The 21,887-nt window shown below is 39.3% G+C and overlaps 2 protein-coding genes across 2 annotated transcripts in view; both read right to left on the bottom strand.

Annotated features, from left to right (window-relative positions):
* The window catches only part of TMPRSS5 (transmembrane serine protease 5), a 37,384-nt gene extending 28,564 nt beyond the window's left edge, over window positions 1-8,820 (bottom strand). The window contains exon 1 of the mRNA XM_081240620.1: window positions 8,753-8,820. Within this exon, the coding sequence (XP_081096746.1) occupies window positions 8,753-8,783 (31 nt within the window). The 5' untranslated portion in view covers window positions 8,784-8,820. The remainder of the gene's footprint in view (window positions 1-8,752) is intronic.
* Window positions 8,821-12,001: 3,181 nt separating this feature from the next.
* ZW10 (zw10 kinetochore protein) overlaps window positions 12,002-21,887 on the bottom strand; it is a 33,564-nt gene continuing 23,678 nt past the window's right edge. Inside the window, exons 11-16 of the mRNA XM_081241435.1 lie at window positions 20,343-20,414; window positions 18,092-18,261; window positions 17,124-17,254; window positions 16,241-16,372; window positions 15,241-15,443; window positions 12,002-12,597 (exon numbers count right to left, since the gene is read on the bottom strand). Of these exons, the coding sequence (XP_081097561.1) occupies window positions 12,477-12,597; window positions 15,241-15,443; window positions 16,241-16,372; window positions 17,124-17,254; window positions 18,092-18,261; window positions 20,343-20,414 (829 nt within the window). The 3' untranslated portion in view covers window positions 12,002-12,476. The remainder of the gene's footprint in view (window positions 12,598-15,240; window positions 15,444-16,240; window positions 16,373-17,123; window positions 17,255-18,091; window positions 18,262-20,342; window positions 20,415-21,887) is intronic.

Genomic DNA, 21,887 nt, shown 5'->3' with positions numbered 1-21,887 from the left:
CTCAACATAGGAGCACCTCAGTACATAAGGCACCTGCTAACAGCTATAAAAGAGGAAATCGACAGTAACACAATAATAGTAGGGGAATTTAACACCTCACTTACACCAATGGAGAGATCATCCAAAATGAAAATAAATAAGGAAACAGAAGCTTTAAATGACACAATAGACCAGATAGATTTAATTCATATTTATAGGACATTCTATCCAAAAACAGCAGATTACACTTTCTTCTCAAGTGCACATGGAACATTCTCCAGGATATATCACATCTTGGGTCACAAATCAAGCCTCAGTAAAGTTAAGAAAATTGAAAGCATATCAATCATCTTTTCTGACCACAACGCTATGAGATTAGAAATCAATTACAGGGGAAAAAAACGTAAAAAACACAAACACATGGAGGCTAAACAATACGTTACTAAATAACCAAGAGATCACTGAAAAAATCAAAGAGGAAATCAAAAAATACCTAGAGACAAATGACAATGAAAACACGATGATCCAAAACCTATGGGATGCAGCAAAAGCAGTTCTAAGAGGGACATTTATAGCTATACAAGCCTACCTCAAGAAACAAGAAAAATCTCAAATAACCAATCTAAACTTACACCTGAGGAACTAGAGAAAGAAGAACAAACAAAACACAAAGTTAGCAGAAGGAAAGAAATCATACAGACCAGAGCAGAAATAAAAGAAATAGAAACAAAGAAAACAATAGCAAAGATCAATAAAACTAAAAGCTGGTTCTTTCAGAAGATAAACAAAATTGATAAACCATTAGCCAGACTCATCAAGAAAAAGAGGGAGAGGACTCAAATCAATAAAATTAGAAGTGAAAAATGAGAAGTAACAACAGACGCTGCAGAGATACAAAGTGTCCTAAGAGACTACCACAAGCAACTCTATGCCAATCAAATGGACAACCTGGAATAAATGGACAAATTCTTAGAAAGGTATAACCTTCCAAGACTGAACCAGGAAGAAATAGAAAATAGAAAATATGAACAGACCAATCACAAGTAATGAAATTGAAACTGTGATTAAAAATCTTCCAACAAACAGAAGTCCAGGACCAGATGGCTTCACAGGTGAATTCTATCAAACATTTAGAGACGAGCTAACACCCATCCTTCTCAAACTCTTCCAAAAAAATTGCAGAGGAAGGAACACTCCCAAACTCATTTATGAGGCCACCATCACCCGATACCAAAACCAGACAAAGATACTACAAAAAAAGAAAATTACAGACCAACATCACTGATGAATATAGATGCAAAAATCCTCAACAAAATACTACCAAACAGAATCCAACAACACATTAAAAGAATCATACACCATGATCAAGTGGGATTTATCCCAGGGATGAAAGGATTCTTCAATATACACAAATCAATCAGTGTGATACACCATATTAACAAATTGAAGAATAAAAACCATCTCAATACATGCAGAAAAAGCTTCTGACAAAATTCAACACCCATTTATGATAAAAACTCTCCAGAAAGTGGGCATAGAGGGAACCTACCTCAACATAATAAAGGCCATAAATGACAAACCCACAGCAAACATCATTCTCAATGGTGAAAAAGTGAAAGCAGTTCCTCTAATATCAGGAAGAAGACAAGGATGTCCACTCTCACCACTATTATTCAACATAGTTTTGGAAGTTTTAGCCACAGCAATCAGAGAAGAAAAAGAAATAAAAAGAATACAAATTGGAAAAGAAGAAGTAAAACTTTCTCCATTTAGAGATGACATGATACTATATATAGAGAATCCTAAAGATGCCACCAGAAAACTACTAGAGCTAATCAATGAATTTGGTAAAGTTGCAGGATACAAAATTAATGCACTGAAAACTCTTGCATTCCTATGCACTAATGATGAAAAATCTGAAAGAGAAATTAAGGAAACACTCCCATTTACCATTGCAACAAAACGAATAAAATACCTAGGAATAAACCTATCTAAGGAGACAAAAGACCTGTATGCAGGAAACTATGACACTGATGAAAGAAATTAAAGATGATACCAACAGATGGAGAGATATACCATGTTCTTGGATTGGAAGAATCAATATTGTGAAAATGACTATACGACCCAAAGCAATCTACAGATTCAATGCAATCCCTATCAAATTACCAATAGCATTTTTTATGGAACTAGAACAAAAAATCTTAAAATTTGTATGGAGTGGGCTTCCCTGGTGGCGCAGTGGTTGAGAGTCCGCCTGCCGACGCAGGGGACGCGGGTTCGTGCCCCGGTCCGGGAAGATCCCACATGCCATGGAGCAGCTGGACCAGTGAGCCATGGCCGCTGAGCCTGTGCGTCCAGAGCCTGTGCTCCGCAATGGGAGATGCCACAACAGTGAGAAGCCCGCGTACCGAAAAAAAAAAAAAAAAATTTTGTGTGGAGCCACAAAAGTCCCCAAATGGCCAAAGCAGTACTGAGGGGAAAAAATGGAGCTGGAGGAATCAGACTTCCTGACTTCAGACTATACTACAAAGCTACAGTAATCAAGACAATATGGTACTGGCACAAAAACAGAAACATAGATCAATGGAACAAGATAGAAAGCCCAGAGATAAACCCACACACCTATGGTCAACTAATCTATGACAAAGGAGGCAAGGATATACAATGGAGAAAAGACAGTCTCTTCAATAAGTGGTGCTGGGAAAAATGGACAGCTACATATAAAAGAATGAAATTAGGACACTCCTTAACACCATACACAAAAATAAACTCAAAATGGATTAGAGACCTAAATGTAAGACCAGACACTATAAAACTCTTAGAGGAAAACATAGGAAGAACACTCTTTGACATAATCACAGCAAGATCTTTTTTGACCCACCTCCTAGAGAAATGGAAATAAAAACAAAAATAAACAAATGGGACCTAATGAAACTTGAAAGCTTTTGCACAGCAAAGGAAATCATAAACAAGACAAAAAGACAACCCTCAGAATGGGAGAAAACATCTGCAAACGAATCAACGGACAAAGGATTAATCTCCAAAATATATAAACAACTCATGCAGCTCAATATTAATAAAAACAAACAACCTAATCAAAAAATGGGCAGAAGACCTCAATAGACGTTTCTCCAAAGAAGACATACAGATGACCAAGAAGCACATGAAAAGCTGCTCGACATCACTAACTATTAGAGAAATAAAAATCAAAACTACAACGAGGGGGTTGCCCTGGTGACGCATTGGTTGAGAGTCTGCCTGCTGATGCAGGGGACACGGGTTTGTCCCCCTGTCCGGAAAGATCCCACATGCCACAGAGCCGCTGGGGCCGTGAGCCATGGATGCTGAGCCTGCGCATCTGGAGCCTGTGCTCCGCAACGGGAGAGCCCACAACAGTGAGAGGCCCGTGTACCACAAAAAAAAAAAAAAAAAAAAAAAAAAAAACTACAATGAGGTATCAGCGCACACCAGTTAGAATGGGCATCATCAGAAAATATACAAACAACAAATGCTGGAGAGTGTGTGGAGAAAAGGGAACCCTCTTGCACTGTTGGTGGGAATGTGAATTGGTACAGCCACTATGGAGAACAGTATGGAGGTTCCTTAAAAAACTAAAAATAGAACTACCATATGATCCAGCAATCTCACTACTGGGCACATACCCAGAGAAAATAATAATTCAAAAAGACACATGCACCCCAATGTTCACTGCAGCACTATTTGCAATAGCCAGGTCATGGAAGCAACCTAAATGCCCATCGAGAGATGAATGGATGAACAAGATGTGGTACATATATACAGTGGAATATTACCCAGCCATAAAAAGGAAAGAAATTGGGTCATTTGTTGAGACGTGGATGGATCTACAGTCTGTCATACAGACTGAAGTAAGTCAGAAAGAGAAAAACAAATATCGTATATTAACGCATATATGTGGAACATAGAAAAATGGTACAAATTAACCAGTTTGCAGGGCAGAAATAGAGACACAGATGTAGAGAACAAACGTGTGGACACCAAGCGGGGAAAGTGGCGGGGGGTGGAGGGTGGTGGTGTGATGAATTGGGTGATTGGGATTGACATGTATACACTGATGTGTATAAAATTGATGACTAATAAGAACCTGCTGTATAAAAAAATAAATTTAATTTAATTTAAAAAAATTTTTAATTAAAAAATTAAAAAATAAAAGTTATCCTGTCAAAGCTGAAGACCAACTTCCAGAGAATTAGAATGTAAATCAAATATGCTAAATTCCAAGTGCACTGGGATGGTTGGCTCTTTCCTGTTTCAGAAGCCTTGCAGAATTTGGCAGTGTTTCAGGGACACTGTCAGGCCTTCAGTTAGTGCTGAAGAGTCCTGATAACAAGAACTGTACCTCCTGGTGGTATAAATTCTAAACAAACAGGCTTTTATACATATACAAAAATACAAATATCCACACACAGCCAAGGGAAGAAGCTCTCCTGGGACCAAAATCAAACATTTCCAATGTTAGAGATCTCATGGGGTCCTTGCAAGGACACTCCAGCTCACGCCACAAAGATGCCCCACTTCTCTCTTCACTTGGGCCATATTGTCACATATTGTGTGGGGTTGAATTCAAATCAATCCATAATTATTTATTAAGTTTACTCTGTCCAAGAAGAGCATTCGACACCATTCCTACCCTCAAAAAGCTGCAATTTCGTTAGAGAACCACCTACATAATTAAACTCTAAATTGAGTGCACTGAGCTTGAAGTGCTAAACACTAGAGTTAACATGTTAACACAAATCATTCACCTGTGCCAGGCCCTATGCTTGCTATGTGTTTTACATAAATTATCTCATTAAATCTTCACAGCAACCCCATGAAGTCAGTCATCTTATTAACCCCATTTTACAAGTGAAAATTCTGAGTCTGAGAGAGAATAAATACCTCGTCCAAGGTCACAGAACTAAGTAAATGTAGACTTGGATATGAAACCCAGGCCTGTGTGACTCCACAGCCCTCGCTGGCACTTCATCCCCCAACCCTGCCTCCTCTGCCCTTCCTCTTATCCAAGTCTCGGTAGACCAGCTGCCTGCCACAAAGATCCTCCAAACGATCAGAGCTCTTTCTTCCCTTCCCTTTTCATCCCCACATACTCACCCATAGCTCCTACTACTCTTTTCCCAGAAAAGCAAAACAAAAAAACGGAGAACCAAGATTAGGGGCTTCTCAGGAGCCCCTTTCTTATACTCTGAAGCAAACTCCAAGGGGAAATATACTTCAGTGCAAATCAAAAAAGGTTTTTACTGTTTTTGCTTCATGGAAGGATAACATTACTTTCTTAATGAGACCGTGATTTTATAAAAAAGCTAGTTGTCATATAGGTCTGCTTCTCCTCTAAATGAGCTACTTTTTGCTTCTTACTGATTTGCTGGCAGAAATTAGCAAAAAACAAAACCAGAAAGATTTTATTGAGTTCTCAGGGAATCCCAAGTTCGATTCTCATAGGTTAATAAAGTGAATGCTAAACCAGGCACTTGGAGTAAAGAGAAACAGAAAATTAGAAATAATACTCCACGTGCATGTACTATGGCACCACCCAGCCAGATGGAAGAGGTGGCTGATATATTTTTTTAATGAATAAGAAGTTGACACAGGGATATAGGGGATTTCAGCTTTCCATAAGTCTACTAGAGGTCCCACTCTGTTAAAAACCAGAATGTCCAATGAGTTTTTTAATTGCCTTGCTAATAATCACTTTTCAGAAAGCCAAAGAGGCAAAGAGGGGAAATTTTTATCCAAAACATCAGTTAGAGAATGACTGCAAATTTTACAACAGGCAAGGAAGAAATGATTTGGCCTAGGCACAGGCCCTGACTTTAGGAAAGCATATTTCAAAGAGCACCAAAAATTGCCAGAAATAATCTCACGGCCACAGACTCTAAAAGAAAGACATCATATAGCACTTATATGTGGAATCTAAAAATATAATACAAATCAACTTACTTACAAAACAGAAACAAACTCACAGACATAGAAAACAAACATACGGTTACCAAAGAGGAAAAGGGAAGGGGAGGGATTAAATTAGGAGTATGGGATTAATAGATACACACCACTATATGTAAAACAGATAAACAACAGGGATTTACTGTATAGCACAGGGAACTAAATTAAATATCTTATAATAACCCATAATGGAAAAGAATCTGAAGCTGTACATCTGAAACAAACACAATATTGTATATCAACTATAGCTTAATAAATAAAATAAAAATAAAAAGACATCATACTATGAGTGAAAGAGGGGGGTATTTCAAAACTGAAAATCTGACTGTATAATAAATATGACAACACAATTAAAAAAACAGGAGTGTGGCTGCAAATGAAAACAAGTGATGGGTTCAACAAAAACAGGCCCTTCATAAGCAAAAATATAAGAATGGTCTGGACATGAAAAAATAGTGTCAGGAAGATCAAAGCCCAGAATATGCTGAAGTTTATGAAAAACATTATCTCAAGGAATTTGGGGGCACCGGGAAAGAGGATGGTCAGTGAAAGAAAAGGAACAAAAAGGATTTGGCTATACTCGAATTTGATAATGTGATGTTAAAAAAATGACACAAAGAGAACTGAACAACTCAAACACTATTTTGCTTCCCTGTTCCTATCAAGGAGAATTATCTTCCACCTGGAAAGGCTGGAACAAACATACCTGAGAGGAAAATGAAAGCTAAGATAGGTGAAAAGATAGAAAAAGAAAACCTGGATTTAAATGAGTTCACAGTTCTACACTCAGGGGAATTATATCTCATGGGACTTAGAAACTTCAGATGTAATCACAAATCCAAGTTACATAGTCCTTGAGATGAGCAAGTGTCCCAGTTTTCAAAAAGGGGGCAAAAGACCTACTGCTACTTCAGACCATGCGATTAAAGTTAATATTACAAAAGAAAAGATTACTAAATAGAGGGTGAACAAGAAGTCCTAATTTTTTAGTTTTGAATAATAATAATGTAGATATGGATATGGCAAACAAACTAGAGTATGCATTTAGGGACAAAACAGTACGGAAATTAAGTGAAATTTATAACAACGTTAACCTGACATAATGCTATGCATAATTTTTATCATGCTGCATGGTAATCAAGCATAAATGGAGCCCTTCATGCACATGAAATAATTAATATTCTTTTGAGGCAGCATTTCTAAAGTCAGAGAGTGGGGATGGGAGACAGAAGCCAGCCAGCAGCTGCTCCACTCCCGACGCCACTCCACCCAGACACCCCTTAGGGAAGGGGGTTGCTTTGCCTTAAACCAAGGCAGCCCCAGACTCCAGCCAACACCCAATAGCTGGAGCTGGGTCGCCATGTCTACTGGGATTCTCTGTGAGAGGAACCCAGGAGAATCTGATTCTAAGGGGGCAGGAGATATCCTCTCTGATGAAATAATCAGTAAGAGGAATCTTTTCCTGGGCAACTTTTTTTTTTTTTTTTAAAGAAGACGTTGGGCGTAGGAGTTTAGTAATTTATTTATTTATTTTTGCTGTGTTGGGTCTTCATTTCTGTGCGAGGGCTTTCTCTAGTTGCGGTGAGTGGGGGCCACTCTTCATCGCGGTGCACGAGCGTCTCACTATCGCAGCCTCTCTTGTTGCGGCTCCAGACGCGCAGGCTCAGTAGTTGTGGCTCACGGGCCTAGTTGCTCCGCGACATGTGGGATCCCCCCAGACCAGGGCTCGAACCGGTGTCCCCTGCATTGGCAGGCAGATTCTCAACCACTGCGCCACCAGGGAAGCCCCCTGGGCAACTTTTGAACACCCAGAAACCATAGGATTGGGTTAGCTGGAGCAAGTGGCTGAGCAGAGGGAAGGAGGATGCAAAGGGGAAGTGGTAGTGAGTCGGCTGTCAACTGCATTTAAGATGTTTGTTATTTAATACCCAGAGTTCAGGGGATGGGAGTGGAGTGGATACAGGCTGAGCCTGAGTGGGGAACTGAGGTTGGGGAAAAAGGGAGGGAGGCGGGCAGCTAGAGGACAACTCCTGCCGGCAGAGGAGAGGGGGGATGACAGGGGTTGAAAGAGAGATGGAAAAAGAGAAAGCTTCGCAAGAAACAACATTCACTTTTCACAGGAATGAGCCCTGGGTTTAAAATGATATGCTGTCTGGGGGCTTCCCTGGTGGCGCAGTGGTTGAGAGTCCGCCTGCCAGTGCAGGGGACACGGGCTCGTGCCCCGGTCCGGGAAGATCCCACATGCTGTGGAGCGGCTGGGCCTGTGAGCCATGGGCACTGAGCCTGCGCATCCGGAGCCTGTGCTCAGCAACGGGAGAGGCCACAGCAGTGAGAGGCCTGTGTACCGCAAAAAAAAAAAAAAAAAAAAAAAGATATGCTGTCTGGCATTTGCTTCAACAATTCAGTGTGTGTTTGCGGGAGCAATGGGGAGGGGGTGAGCGGGGGGCACAGGTGAAACAAGATTGGCTGTATGACCACAATTGCTGAAGATGGGTGGTGGGTACCTAGGGGTTCACCATGCTATTTTCTCTTCTTTTATACATTTCCTTTTTTTTTTTCCTAAGCTACTAGTTTCCCATCTGACTCAGAGTAAAAATAAACCAAAATCCTTCTAATGGCTGACACAATCTTGCCCCCTCCTCTCCTGTTATATCTCTCACCACCTTTCCTCCTCCTCTCTCCCTCATTCTCTGCTATTCCTTCACCAGACACGCTCCTCCCACCTTAGGGCTTTGCAAGGGCTGGTCTCTCTGCTCAGAGTTGTCTGCACCCAGACATCCACATGGCTTACCCACTGTCTCGGCGAGGTGTCCTCTGACCATCCCATTCAGAATGTCAGCTCACTCCCCTTTCCTCCAGCCCTGGAATTCCAGAGGAGTTCAGATTTATCACCCTATGTTTATTTTTTCCATACACTTAAAATCTTCAGACATACTATCTAATTTACTTGCTTCATGTTTATTATCTGTCTTTAGCACCAGAATTTAAATCACCAGAGAAAAATAATTTTTGTGGGGTTTTTTTTTGGGGGGGCGGGGTTTGTTGAGTGACTGGAACAATGCCTGGCACCCAATAAATGTAAGTAGAATAAACGTAGGAAGTTTTAGAACCCCTTACAAAGCTGAGACAAGGGAGGGAGTAGGTGTCTTCGGCCCTGGTACTAGTGCCTTCTTCAACAGCAGGAGTAGCTAAGACCCATCCACTCCCACCTCGCTCTCTAGCACTACGCAAGAAATCTGGGGCACCCGATTCCTGAGGAGTGCAGAACTTATACATAGCTCATCAGAATCACTGCCCTCCTCCCCAAACTTGAGGCAGAGATTTCATAACATGGTTTTGAGACATCTAAGGCTAGCTCCAGTTATGTCACGTGACCTCACAAACTTCTCAACCAAACTCCTCATGACAAGGAGAGGAATTTCTGTCTAAACCGTATAATTGAAAAACTTCTCAAAATTGGGGCTTTGTAACTTTCAGGAAACTTTAGGCTTTAGCTACACGCCTATTTTTAGGAGGAAGTTATCACAAAACCAATGTTCAAAATCAGTTCCATGATTAGGAAGAACGTGGGCCTCAAAACCCAATTTAAAAAGGCTACTTTGTGCCAAGACTTTTTATATGCGAGGCAATTTCCAAAAGCCTGATTCCTTCCTGAACTTACAGCTACCTCCTTCACTAAGAAGTCACTCCTATACATGCCTTCATTTCTCCGTGGCACAAACTAGCTGTGGAGCTTGGGCATACCACTCCTTTGGGCCAGTTTTCTTATAACAAAAACGCCCCCAGAGGATGTGTGTGTACCTCTCAGAACTGTCAGAAGATAGACATAATCTTCGGAAATCAAATAAACAATAGAATGAAATCCCACAAAAGGCTGGGAGTCATTGCCTTAAGTGATAGCGTAAGTATTTGCAGGCATGGGAAGAGGATTATCCATATCCTTTTTAACAATGTTATTAATCAAAAAAAAAATACTGTTTGATCTATTCACAAGTGATTGTTCAGTGATATGTCACAGTTTATAATATAGATGCATGCAGAGTCTGGATGACCCTCCCGGGCTGATCAAGGCCAGAATGTAAGCCCAGGGTAAAATGGACAGGCTCCCTGCTTCCATTTCCACAGACTAGGCCTAGATGCCTTGTGCTGCTCCCAGGCCTGAGGAAAGATGCCATCTGGAGGATCCCCATTTCAGAGAAAAATCCAATGCAAAACTGACCATGAATGGGTCACCAACAATTCAGGACCCACAATGTAACAGCAGCCACTATCAAGTCACCTAAGGGATTTAGGTTCTTTTTAGCAAAAACTTTCCTTTTTACTATCTTGGGGACCCTTTCTGGAATTTCATTTCCCAGTCATTTGTATAGTTCTGGGTGTGATTTGGGAAGTTTCTTCCCGTTGGCCTACAGATCCACTGAATGAGTCAAGCCTCGTAAATTTCCCTTACTCACATAATCCGTACGCTCTTTCTAGAGGAAGAACGTTCCCCTCCCATTCCATCTCAGGTTCCCTATCTGAACAGGTACCTTCAAGGTTCCTGTAAGAGCTGCCAGACCCAACTCCCATGCTGCTAAGTCAGATGGCTCGTCCCTCCTAACCAGAATGAATATCCACTTAACCACCAGCTGTCAACTGCCTTGGCCAGGGAAGAGGATGGAGTCGGCCCACTCTGTGTGCCATGACATACAAACTATTCATTAGAGGAAGGAGTCCCGAGGGATGGAGTCTACAGAGCCTCAGAAGAACTATGATGCAGTTTTCTGTGCTAATGGGGGAAGGGAAGGAGAGAGGAGTGTGCTTTTCAGTTACAAGAGATCCCACCCCCCAACTGCTCTACCTGTCAAGCAACAGGAATAGCTTCTATGAACAAAAGAAATCTGCTATGTGTATAACAGTCCTGCAATGCATTTATTTCAGTTCTGTTCTTAGTTCCCCATCCTCTCAACTGCTGAAAAAAGAATGCTACCTGAAATGGTGTGGATTTTCAAAAACAGGTATTTTCTTCACCTGTGAAAATGGTCCCTTCCCCTCTCAAGAAAGACAACTACTTTGTTCTCAAAAAACTAAAGTTGGTTCAGGCAAGTCTTTTTTCTGTGCGTTCTCATAGTAGGATATGCTGAGTACAGACAGATAGGTTGTCACTAACCACAGCTGAGTTCTCTTATAAAAAGAAACCAATCTTCTTTCTAATTCATTCTTCTATGACCCCTAAATAGGTAAAAGAAAAACTAAGCAACCAGAATGTAGGGGCTGAGCTCAAACTAAGAACAAGAAGGTGAAGGAAGAATGTGTGCCAGGGATCAGGGGTTGAAGCCTAAGGAAGCAGGCCCACTGAACTGAAAACATCCTCCAGACAGCATCTCCTCCAAGGCACACAAAGATCGCACTCTTTACCCTCTTTTCACACGCGGAATTCCACATTTCAGGTGAAGAGAGACAATCCAGAGCCCTACTGAGAATAATTTTAATAGAATATAAACCTCCAATGGCTGCAGAGTTAAAAACACAGAAAGCTGAGCTGAAGGATTACCCACATCCACCAAATAAAAGATTAGGCTACCAAACCCAGAGTTATCATCTCATGGCACATACATACCAAAGGAACACTGCAATTTAAAACCTTTGCCATTTGATAAGGTACAGAAACAGTAGAATTTGAGAAGACAAAAAAAAAAAAAAAAATCCAACCAATAAAATAGAATTTAGTCTGGGAATTCCCTGGCAGTCCAGTGGTTAGGACTCCTTGCTTTCACTGCTGAGGGCCCAGGTTCAATCCCTGGTAGGAGAACTAAGATCCTGAAAGCCACGTGGCTCAGCCAGAAAAAATATATAATTTAGTTGAAATAGCAAAAAGTGCCAAAAATTTATACTGAAAGAAATGTTAAATTATCAGATAGTGTCATGAAGAAAGACGGTAAGTCATTGAGTCCTCTGTGAGGATCATAAATGTCGATAAAAAGAAAGGCACAAAAGATAGGAAAACCTGATGGTCTCTTTTGTCAAAGTTCCCATGTTATTAAAGACACTCACCCTTAACTCTGAAAAGCATTATTTATTGGAAAGAAATACTGAAGGAAGTCTTCTTAATTCCTGCATTTATGGTTCCCTTACCCTCCAAAATATATCTCCCATCTCTCACAAATTCTTTATTCTGACTCTTGGAATGACCTGGATTCCTTGATCCAAGGCCAGGGCTTATATTTTCAATGGATACAGTTCCCAGAGGGCCCTGGAAGCAACATGAAACAACGTCACCCTATAGTTTCTTATCAAGGGAGGGTGGCTAAAAGGTCAACAAATTGAGGTGCTTCATTTGACATCTTATCCTAACATCCAGTTCTTCAACAAAGCCTCATACAGGCCAGGAGGTAAGGCGTTCTTAGGTGAAATCAAACTTCCATGATATATCAGTTCACCAAAACTAACGGGTGATTCCAAGAAGTCTTTAAAGACTAATTACGCCAAGAAAGGAATCCACCTGCTCAAGACACGGCTTTCTCAGGAAGATGGAGCTATTTAATCTTGGCAAGGGCAGCTGCTCTTCTTTCTGTGTTCTGGAACAAGGCACGAATTAAAGCTTTTACTTCACTGGAAGAGAACGCAGCTGCCAAGGGCCCTTTTCCATCTGCCCACCTGCAAAATGAAAAACACAATTTCTATTTCCTATTAAGTATAAGCCAGATTTTTAAATTGTGTATTTGATCCCAAAAGTGTATTTGTTTAAAATGGAAATAAAACAAATTCTGGCATTCTTCCCCTTCTTTACGAATCTACCAGTCAGTATCTTTGACATCTTCTGCTTCTTGGCTGCATTTTGGTAACAGCATAGACAGACGAGAGACCAAGTTAGGAAGATAAAACTGTTCCCCCTCATTCTATACTCACTAAGCCCGTTATGACCACATCCTCACATGGTTATATAGAGTAACGGGATCTGTAACTACTTTAAAAAGTGAACCACAGGCAACACATTTTAACTGACAAAGGATAGGTATAAAAAATACGTATGAAATCACAAACAACCCTGTAGAATAAAGGGTAAAAAATATGAATAGCTCAGAGATACAGAGAACAAACCAGTGGTTACCAGTGGGGAGAGGGAAGCAGGGAGGGGGAATTTAGAAGTAGGGGACTAAGAGGTACAAACTATGGTGTATAAAATAAGCCTCAAGGCTATATTGTACAACACAGGAAATATAGCCAATAATAACTATAAAGAGAGTATAACCTTTAAAAATTGTGAATCACTATATTGTATACCCGTAACTTAATAATATTGTGCATCAACTATACTTCAAAAAGAAAAACAGAGTCCCAATATAAAAAAAATATAAACAGGCATTTTACAATAGAAGAAAAATGATCACTAAAAAGATGCTCAATGTCATTAGAATTTAGAGAAATATAAAGTAAAATGACAATGAGCTACCATTTCATAGCAACTAGACTAGCAAAAATTTTAAAGTCTGATAATACCAAATACTGGTGAAAATGTGAAGCAACAGGATAAACCATGAAATATGCATCTATAAAATAAATAGGTCACGGGCAGGGATGTAACATACACATGAGGAATATAGTCAATAATATTGTAACAACTTTGGTGATGGATGGTAACTGATCTTACTGCTGTGATCTTTTCATAATGTATGAAAATATCAAATCACTATGTTGTACACCTGAAACTAATATAATATTGTATGTTAATTATAACTCAGTTTTTTTAAAAAACTATGAAATGTTTATATAATGGAATATGATACAGCAGTGAAAATGAACTGCAGCTACAGATACCTTCACGAAAGAATTTTCTGAACAAAAGAAGCAAGTTATAGAAGACTCCATTTAGGGATATGTGCAAATGTGGTAAAACTATAAAGAAAAGCAAGGAGATAAATAACACAAAATTCAAGATAGTGGTTACCCCTCTGGTGAGGACGATTTGGAAAAGTGTACATAAGGGTCTTCAAAGGTAGTGGTAATATTTTTCTTAAGCTGAGCAATAGGTACATGAACATTTATTTCACTCTTTTTCTTTAAACTGTGAATATATGTTATATATACTGTACTCTTTCATATGTATATTTTATAATTTTTAAATGTTTAAACTACACAACTGGAGATAGTTTCCGTGGTAAAAAAATTTTTCTCAATTAGTTATTATCCTTATATTTACTGAAATAAAAAATCTTCTTAGGCAGAAGAAAAGAAGCTGAGATATATCAGTATTGTAATTTTTCTCATAACAAAGAATTAATGATCATTCTTGGGCTGCAAGAGGGCCCTTTAACAGCAGAAAGAAAAATTCTTATCTGCTGCCCTCTGGAGTCTTACCTGAAGACATAACTCACTAAGGACTTGTAAATAACAAATGAATAAATCAAATTTTATACTAAGTGTAGTTAGAGGTATTTTGATGTGATTTTTTTTTCAAGCAAAAAATCTCATTTACCTTGTTTTAGAATGGATAGTATTTGCTGGGAACAACTCAGACACATCTAGGACAACTAGTCTCATGTAATTGGGCATCTATAATAAGCCAAGCCAAAGTAGATAGACAAGTAGCTATAGGGATGGATATGGACCTTAATGCCTATTCAGTGAGTTCCCTATACAAGGTATGCATGCTAGTTAAAAATATACCAAGACAATAATAAAAGCATCCAAGGACGTATAACTAGCCCACATCTATCCTGTTTTTGCACCGTATTAATGACCTTCACACACTCAGTATGATACGACATAGCAGACAATTACAGAGCACAGCAACATTAACTGATGGTACTGAGAGAAAACGTCATCTACTATATTTAAGGAAAGATGAATCCTTTCTACGTGTGTGGTGCTGAATCTCTAAAACTACTTTACTCCCTGTAGAAAAACTGCTGGTCAATCAAACAATGGTTTGATGCTGAATATTCTTACAGATAAAAGTCACTTCTCTTAAAATGCATCCACTGTTGATTAAAATGGGCAAAAATTTCCATCCAGGTGTCAGATGGTTGTACTCCTTGTAAGTGCAAGAAGTACAAGATCATACGTACAGCAGGACAAAACAACATGCTCAAGACCAAAATAATAGAAACAAGAAGTTTTTACGTTATCAAATATGAGAAAATGGTCATGAGATCCACACTATGATAGACCATGCAAAGACCCCACCTACTGCTACTCAATATGAAACTTTCCTGAGTAATATGCACTGCTCTCAATGGCACTAATACTCTTTTATAGCTGTGAAGAGATATATAAATCCTATCGAAGGATTTTACCCACCGATCCCCAATTTCTTGCAGGCTGGCTTGTAACATTATCATCAATTCTTTGAATGGCATCCATTTTGGCACGTAGACCGGAACCTCTTCTTGATATTTCTTGTTCTTGTTTTCTTCAGACAAAGGTGCAAATACTTGAGGTCCTTCATCCATCACTGTTTTGCATAAGGAATACAATCGATCACCATCTTCAGTAGAGATGTCCTGATTTTGCACAAAGGGAACACAACAGAACAGAATTGGGCCAGCTTAGTAGTAAGTAAAAAGCAGATCTTTGGTGTATACTATTCAGGGGGTCAGCCACAGCAAGGTGTTTTCCAACCAATTGAGCACACATTACTAGACACTAGATTTCATCAGTCCTGACAATACTCCTAAAGTTAGAATGACACAAAATATGTTTCAACAGATTGTCAGTAATTTAGTTTGCCTGCATGAAAAAACCCGTTTCTCCAATAGAATGTGGTGCAGTTTGCTGCAAAGCAGGGAGTGTTACCACAAGGGTTTAGCCAATCTACACTTTAGAGGTATCAGCTGGCAGAGTCCAGGCAACTTTCCTGTAGGGTCACACATATAGTCCCAACCTCACCAGTGTGTTGGTAAAGTGGTACCTGCACAAGGCTGCATTTCACTTTACTAAATTAAATTATTTAGTTCACGTACATGTTAAGTATCTATGACTTCACACTTTACATTTTGGGAGCACTGCCCCATGTCCAACTTCCTCATTCATAACTTACACAGATGCTAGATGGAGAAAAAGCATAATCCTACTTTCTTGTATAGGTATGAAAGATAGAGATTAGCAAGTCTCCAGCAAAACAGAATTAAGATAAAAGTGAAAAAAATAACAGTATGATGAGTTAGACATGAAACATGAACAATTTCTTCTACCATCTGTGTTGACTAAAAATGAGACTTCAGCATCATTTCCTTAGGAAAGTGACAATCTGGAACAAGAACTGCATCTCAAGGCTGGTGAGACATCTAATGGCCCTTACCTCTAGGGCAGTGATTCTGCCAATGATCTCAGAAATTGTTGTACTGAGTAAAGTCCCCATAGCCTTGCAATATATGTTCACTGGCAGGACATCCTGCCACACAATTCCAAGTCTCTTTAGTTGGTGCAGTACCTGTCAGAAGAATACAGATATTTACATGGAAGAGAGATTGTTACAACTCACAGTTTTCTAGATTTACATTTATTGTGTGCGTGCTTGTGTGTGTGTGTGTGTGTGTGTGTGTGTGTGAGAGAGAGAGAGAGAGAAGAGGTGTTATATAACGGTGAGGTAAAGTAATCAAGAACATGTGCTTCTTGGGCTTCCCTGGTGGCGCAGTGGTTGAGAGTCCGCCTGCCGATGCAGGGGACATGGGTTCGTGCCCCGGTCTGGGAAGATCCTACGTGCCGCGGAGTGGCTGGGCCCGTGAGCCATGGCCGCTGAGCCTGCGCATCCGGAGCCTATGCTCCGCGGTGGGATTGAATATTTCACCCTAGTGATATCTCTGCTAGATGAAAAACTGACTTATTCTGAGGATGGGAAAACTAGTAAAAAGATAAGTCACTTAGGAGAGAGAGGCATTTTTCTAAGATGAAAGCTAGTATTTCAAATTTCCCAAACCTAAGTTCATGGGTTAAATACTTGCTATGACAGACTTATTATTCCCATCACTAGTGGCTTGATGGGAAGATAGCTTCCTGTTGACTTGGTGGGGTAGGGGAAGGGAAAGATCGTAAACAAGACTGTAAAAGGCAGCCACACTTTCCAATGGGAGTTCTGGGGAATGAACTGAGCTACCTGTTACATACTCTTTGCTGCTTAAAAAACAAGGTGGGGAGCATCTAAAGGAAGAGTACAAATTCCACAGGCAACAAGAGCCTCCCACCTGTCGGACTGCTTTACTTGCTGCAGAATAATTGTCCTCATCGTCCATGTTTGAAAAGTTTCTAGCACTTGATAATCTTTCCAGAAGTTCTCCTTTCTGTGCCCGCATTTGGGCCAAAAAACACTCTGTCCCTATAATAAGAAAAGAGAATAAAGAATTCTAAAAGTTGTTCAATTACACAATGCAAAACCAGGGTGGAAGAGGAGAGACAAGCATGAACCAAATATCTGATTTTGCCTATTTGAAAACAACTGCTTGTTAGATAACATCATAAGGTTGCCCTAAGGTTACTAGAAACATCACTTCTAATACATTAGCCGGTCCCTCCAAGCCCACCCTCAGGATCGTAAGTCTTTTCCAACAGTTTGTCCAGAGTCAGATAAGAAAAACTGCTTATACAGTAGAAGTAACTGCTTATTTTTCTGATATATCTACACCACCTAAGGGAAAAGTCAGGAATTGAAAAGCTAAGTAAATCATATAGATTCTCTGCTTTTCTTAGGCTATCATTATTGACTTACCCCACATTTCTTTTGATTTTTAATAATCAGAAGTAAAGCTAAAGGAGGTAGAAGAGAAGGGAGCTAGTTTGAGGTTTTGCAAAAGAATAAGTACTGTCATTAGTGAGCTCTTACCAACAACGCTAACAGAATTGTCACACTGCATCTTAGTAAGTGTCATTCTACTGACATAACTCTGATTTGGTGAATTCACTGCACACCAGCAATGCAGTCTGGAACACTAATGTACCATGGAATCACATCATGCAAAAGTAATGCTTTCAAAAGACTGCATTCACTTAATAAAACTAAATAACTGGGAACACCTACAAATTAAATGCCTTCCCACTTTCCAATACAGCTCAGGACCACCGCCTAATTTCTAACTGCTGCATTCATAAATTACAAAGATACTAGTCTGATAAGCTGCATTATCAATATGCTTCCTAAATTTAAAGTATCAGTTACCAAGTCTCCTGAAGCCAGGTACAAGGTCCACAAAAGTAGTAGTGCCATCACACAGAATGGGGGCAAGACGTAATCTGAACTGATGCCCGAGGGTCAGCAAGTGGTGAGCAATATACATACAGTTGTTGAGGTGAATGGCAGCCAACTGGGGCAGTTTTTGAAGGTTCTCCCTAGGTCAGGAGGAAGCATAGGAAAAGAAAGAAATCTCCTGTTACTGAGGTTGGGGTTGATGAAAAGCTACTCTTTTAATGTGTTTCTAGGTGTTAATCATTGTCTACTGTATAAATGCTGTACATAACAAGGCATAACCTCATCACTCCCACTCCCACTTAGTCACTGAGGTTGTTCTGCCTGCATGGGACCCTATCCTTTAAAACTATCCTAGTGATTAACAAAAAAGAACAAGGGAATCAAGATGTTTACCTGTGTCAACTCTTTATACTAGAAACCTGGCATAGCTGTACATAATAATTCCCTTGAAATCTAACACTGATAAGTCTGTGGAAATACAGGTTTGCTTCCCCTTTCTCCAAATTCCCATTTCATTTGTATAATGAAGCACTCAACTATTTTCTAATTCACTAGTTTTCAAAGCTGGCTACGGATTAGGGTCACCTGAGAAATTTTAACATAGAGACGCTTAGACTTCACCCCAAACAAATTATATCACAACCTCTGAGCGAAGCCAGGGCATTTATATGTTTTTAAATCTTCCCATGTGATTTTAAATTTTCATAAAAGATTGAAAATCACTGCTCTAATTCTTCTGCACATATTAGTCTACCTACCCAGCTTGGGAAGAGATCTTGTCTTATACCTCTGCTACATATTCCACTAGCAGTCATTCAATTAATACTTCCTAGTTTGCTGATTCAATGTCAGGCTAGAATATACAAAATTGGAAACTAACAATCTAAGACAGTTGTCCTTACTTTGGGCTACACATCAGAATCATTGTAGGGCTTTAAAAAACAGAGATGTGTTTAATCTTAAACCATACCTATAAATCAAAATCTCTAGGGGTAGGGCCTAAGCAAATATATATTCTTAAAGGTCCATAAAAGAGTCTAAAATACTGCCAAAGCTGCGAACTCTAATCTAGAACGGTGGTTCTCAAAGTGTGGTCCCCTGACAAGCAACATCAGCATCACCTGGAAATTTGTTAAAAATTCTAGGCTTTACCCCAGCCCTACTGATCAGACACCTCAGGCATGGGATCCAGCAATCTGTAGTTTAACAAGGTTTCCTGGTGATCCTGATACACACTGAAGTTTATAAACCACTGGTCTAGCATAAAGTTCCCAGATCATACAATGCGGAAAAAGAGGCAAATCTAACTCCACACCAGTGTGAAAAATGTTTCTAAGCATGAAAACCCCTAAGCCAACTGTCTCTGAATCCCCAAGCACGTGGCTATTAACTGACCCGAAGATGTTTTTTTTCCTTTACCTAAGTAGAAAGTGAAATAAAAGTTTTAAGCCACAGCAAAGAGAATACAAATAAAAATAATGTTTACAATAAATAAGCTGTCTTTTAGAACAAAAACAATAACTGGCCCTACTTAAAAACATCTCAATTGTTCAAAAATCTGAACTAAAAAATACTATAAACAATAAACCGATTTTTTTCTTTGAAACCAGAGTCCTTGACTAAGGAATAGCTTTGTTGACATATTACTTAAAACATTTGTAAAAGGTATCCAAAACACTTAATTTGGATAACAGAGAGAACTCCTGGAGGCTTAAAGTTATGAGTAACTTCTCAGATTAATATTAAGAGGAACCTTAAAAAACCAAGACATTAGGTAAATACAGCTTAAGATTGCTAAGAGCGGCTGATCGACAGTTAAATAGCAATCTCTTGTGGTATTAAGTCTGCAAAGCTAAGAATGCCAAGGGAAAATGTGGGATGTTTACTGGATAGCAGTATGGAGTGATGGATGACCTTTTTGTTTTGTAACCAAATAAAGTGAGACAGTTCTGCAAGTACCTACCATCGGTAAAAGGGTAAAGTCCGTTTGAGTCTTTAAATCTGTGTCACCTACTATACTGCAAGATTATAGTACCCTTATTAATTTATTAATAGATGACCAATGTCCTTTAAACATGTAACGTAAATGTTTACTGCATTTTATTGTGAATTTTAGTAACCAATTATCTTTGGTGGGAATATAAAATTACTGGTTTTAACCTGACTCACAAACATTTTAGACCTACAATATTACACAGAAGTCAGACACAGTGGCACATACTTGTGATATGTTGGCACAACATCATGGAACAAATGGAAGATATTCCTCACTGAGTAGAAAAGTTGAACAGCACTAAAAGGAAAACACAGTTTCAACAGAAATGCAGAAGGATATATTGGCAGTGAGAAAAAAAATTCAAACTCAGTGCACCTGAAGGGAGAGTCAGCAGCTAAAACTACAGCTGGAGAGAACAGCTGCCTTGGTCATTGCTGAGAACACCATTGCTCTAGATGGCATAGATTCTCAGCCGGTATTCACTAACTAGACTACAGGTCTAAAAACCTGGACCCATTAATAATATTAAGAATAGCAGCATTCAACCCAAAGCCTCTATTCCATTTATCAGTTTGTGTTCTGCCAGTACCCAGAGTACCCCTTCAGTGACAAATGGAGCTAAGCCTCGAGCAAATGTCACCTCCTCACTGACACACTGTGCAAAGGGCAAGCTATCAATAAAGGCACTCACTGGTACTGTCGGAACCAGACTGCCTTTCAGCCTCCACCTTCCCTCCTTCTCACCCCAATGCAAGGAGATGAATCAACATTTCTGGGATAGAATCCAACCTCAAGTTTTCTTGCCCTTTAAATCTGGTCTTAGAACACCTAAAGATCATGATTAAAAAGCACTTAGGAAGAGCAAATATAAGGTTTGTGTAGCTTACTTCTACATAAGAATATCTTAAACTATGTACCTTGAATACATCACAGGAATTCCACAAATAATTTTGAAAAATTAGTCATGGTCACTATACCCCAAAACACTGTTACCACTTGATTACTATGATACCTGACTAAATTATTTCATGTTATTTTTGTTGCATGTGTTGCTGTTTGAAGTTTGATAACAGGAAAAGTGAGTTGTTGTAATGTAGTTGTGTTTTTGTTTATCCTGTTAAAACTATTTTTTTGGTGGGAAGAATGTCCACAGACATTCAGTATATGAAAATATTGTTTGGTATTCTCTTAGGAAAAATTGCCTTGCATCCCTAACTTCTGGTCTGGTACATTTCAGGTGAATGCCATGTAAGGAAATAGTCACTCCTATATTATTCTGCCAAAGGAGTGCATAATTCCTTTTATGTGTATTTTTCTTCCTACTTAGATTTAAAACTGGATGGACTTGTGAATATAATGATTCATTAAAGTCATGGAAGTATCTTCGTGAACATGTTCTTTCTAGAGCAGAATGAAATAAAGGGGTTAGTTTGTACACGGAGATAAAAACGGAAACTCCAGAAGCCCATAGGAAGACGCAATTTAAGTCAAGCCCTAACTGAAACTGTTTTCTACTATGAGGATGAAAAGTAAAAATACTACGGCACACAGATCCAAACTAAAGAGGCTTTTGTAAATCTGCTCTATAATCAACTTGGGCTACTGGCTACCATTTTCTCCTCAATTTATAAAGTTTAGGAGTATGGGAAGAGCCTACTAAACAAAAAGATTCAGTACAAATGTGCAAGTATATGGATTGAGTTTGGGTACCTTGAATACAATACTGATTAGAAGAAATCTTCTTGAAAGGGAGAAATCAGAACTTTGGTG

Source organism: Mesoplodon bidens, assembly GCF_964165515.1.
Source record: "Mesoplodon bidens genome assembly, chromosome: 7".
In the NCBI taxonomy this organism is placed as follows: Eukaryota; Metazoa; Chordata; class Mammalia; order Artiodactyla; family Ziphiidae; genus Mesoplodon; species Mesoplodon bidens.
Note: the sequence above shows the minus strand (reverse complement) of the source record. Positions and strands in the feature narration are given on the sequence as shown.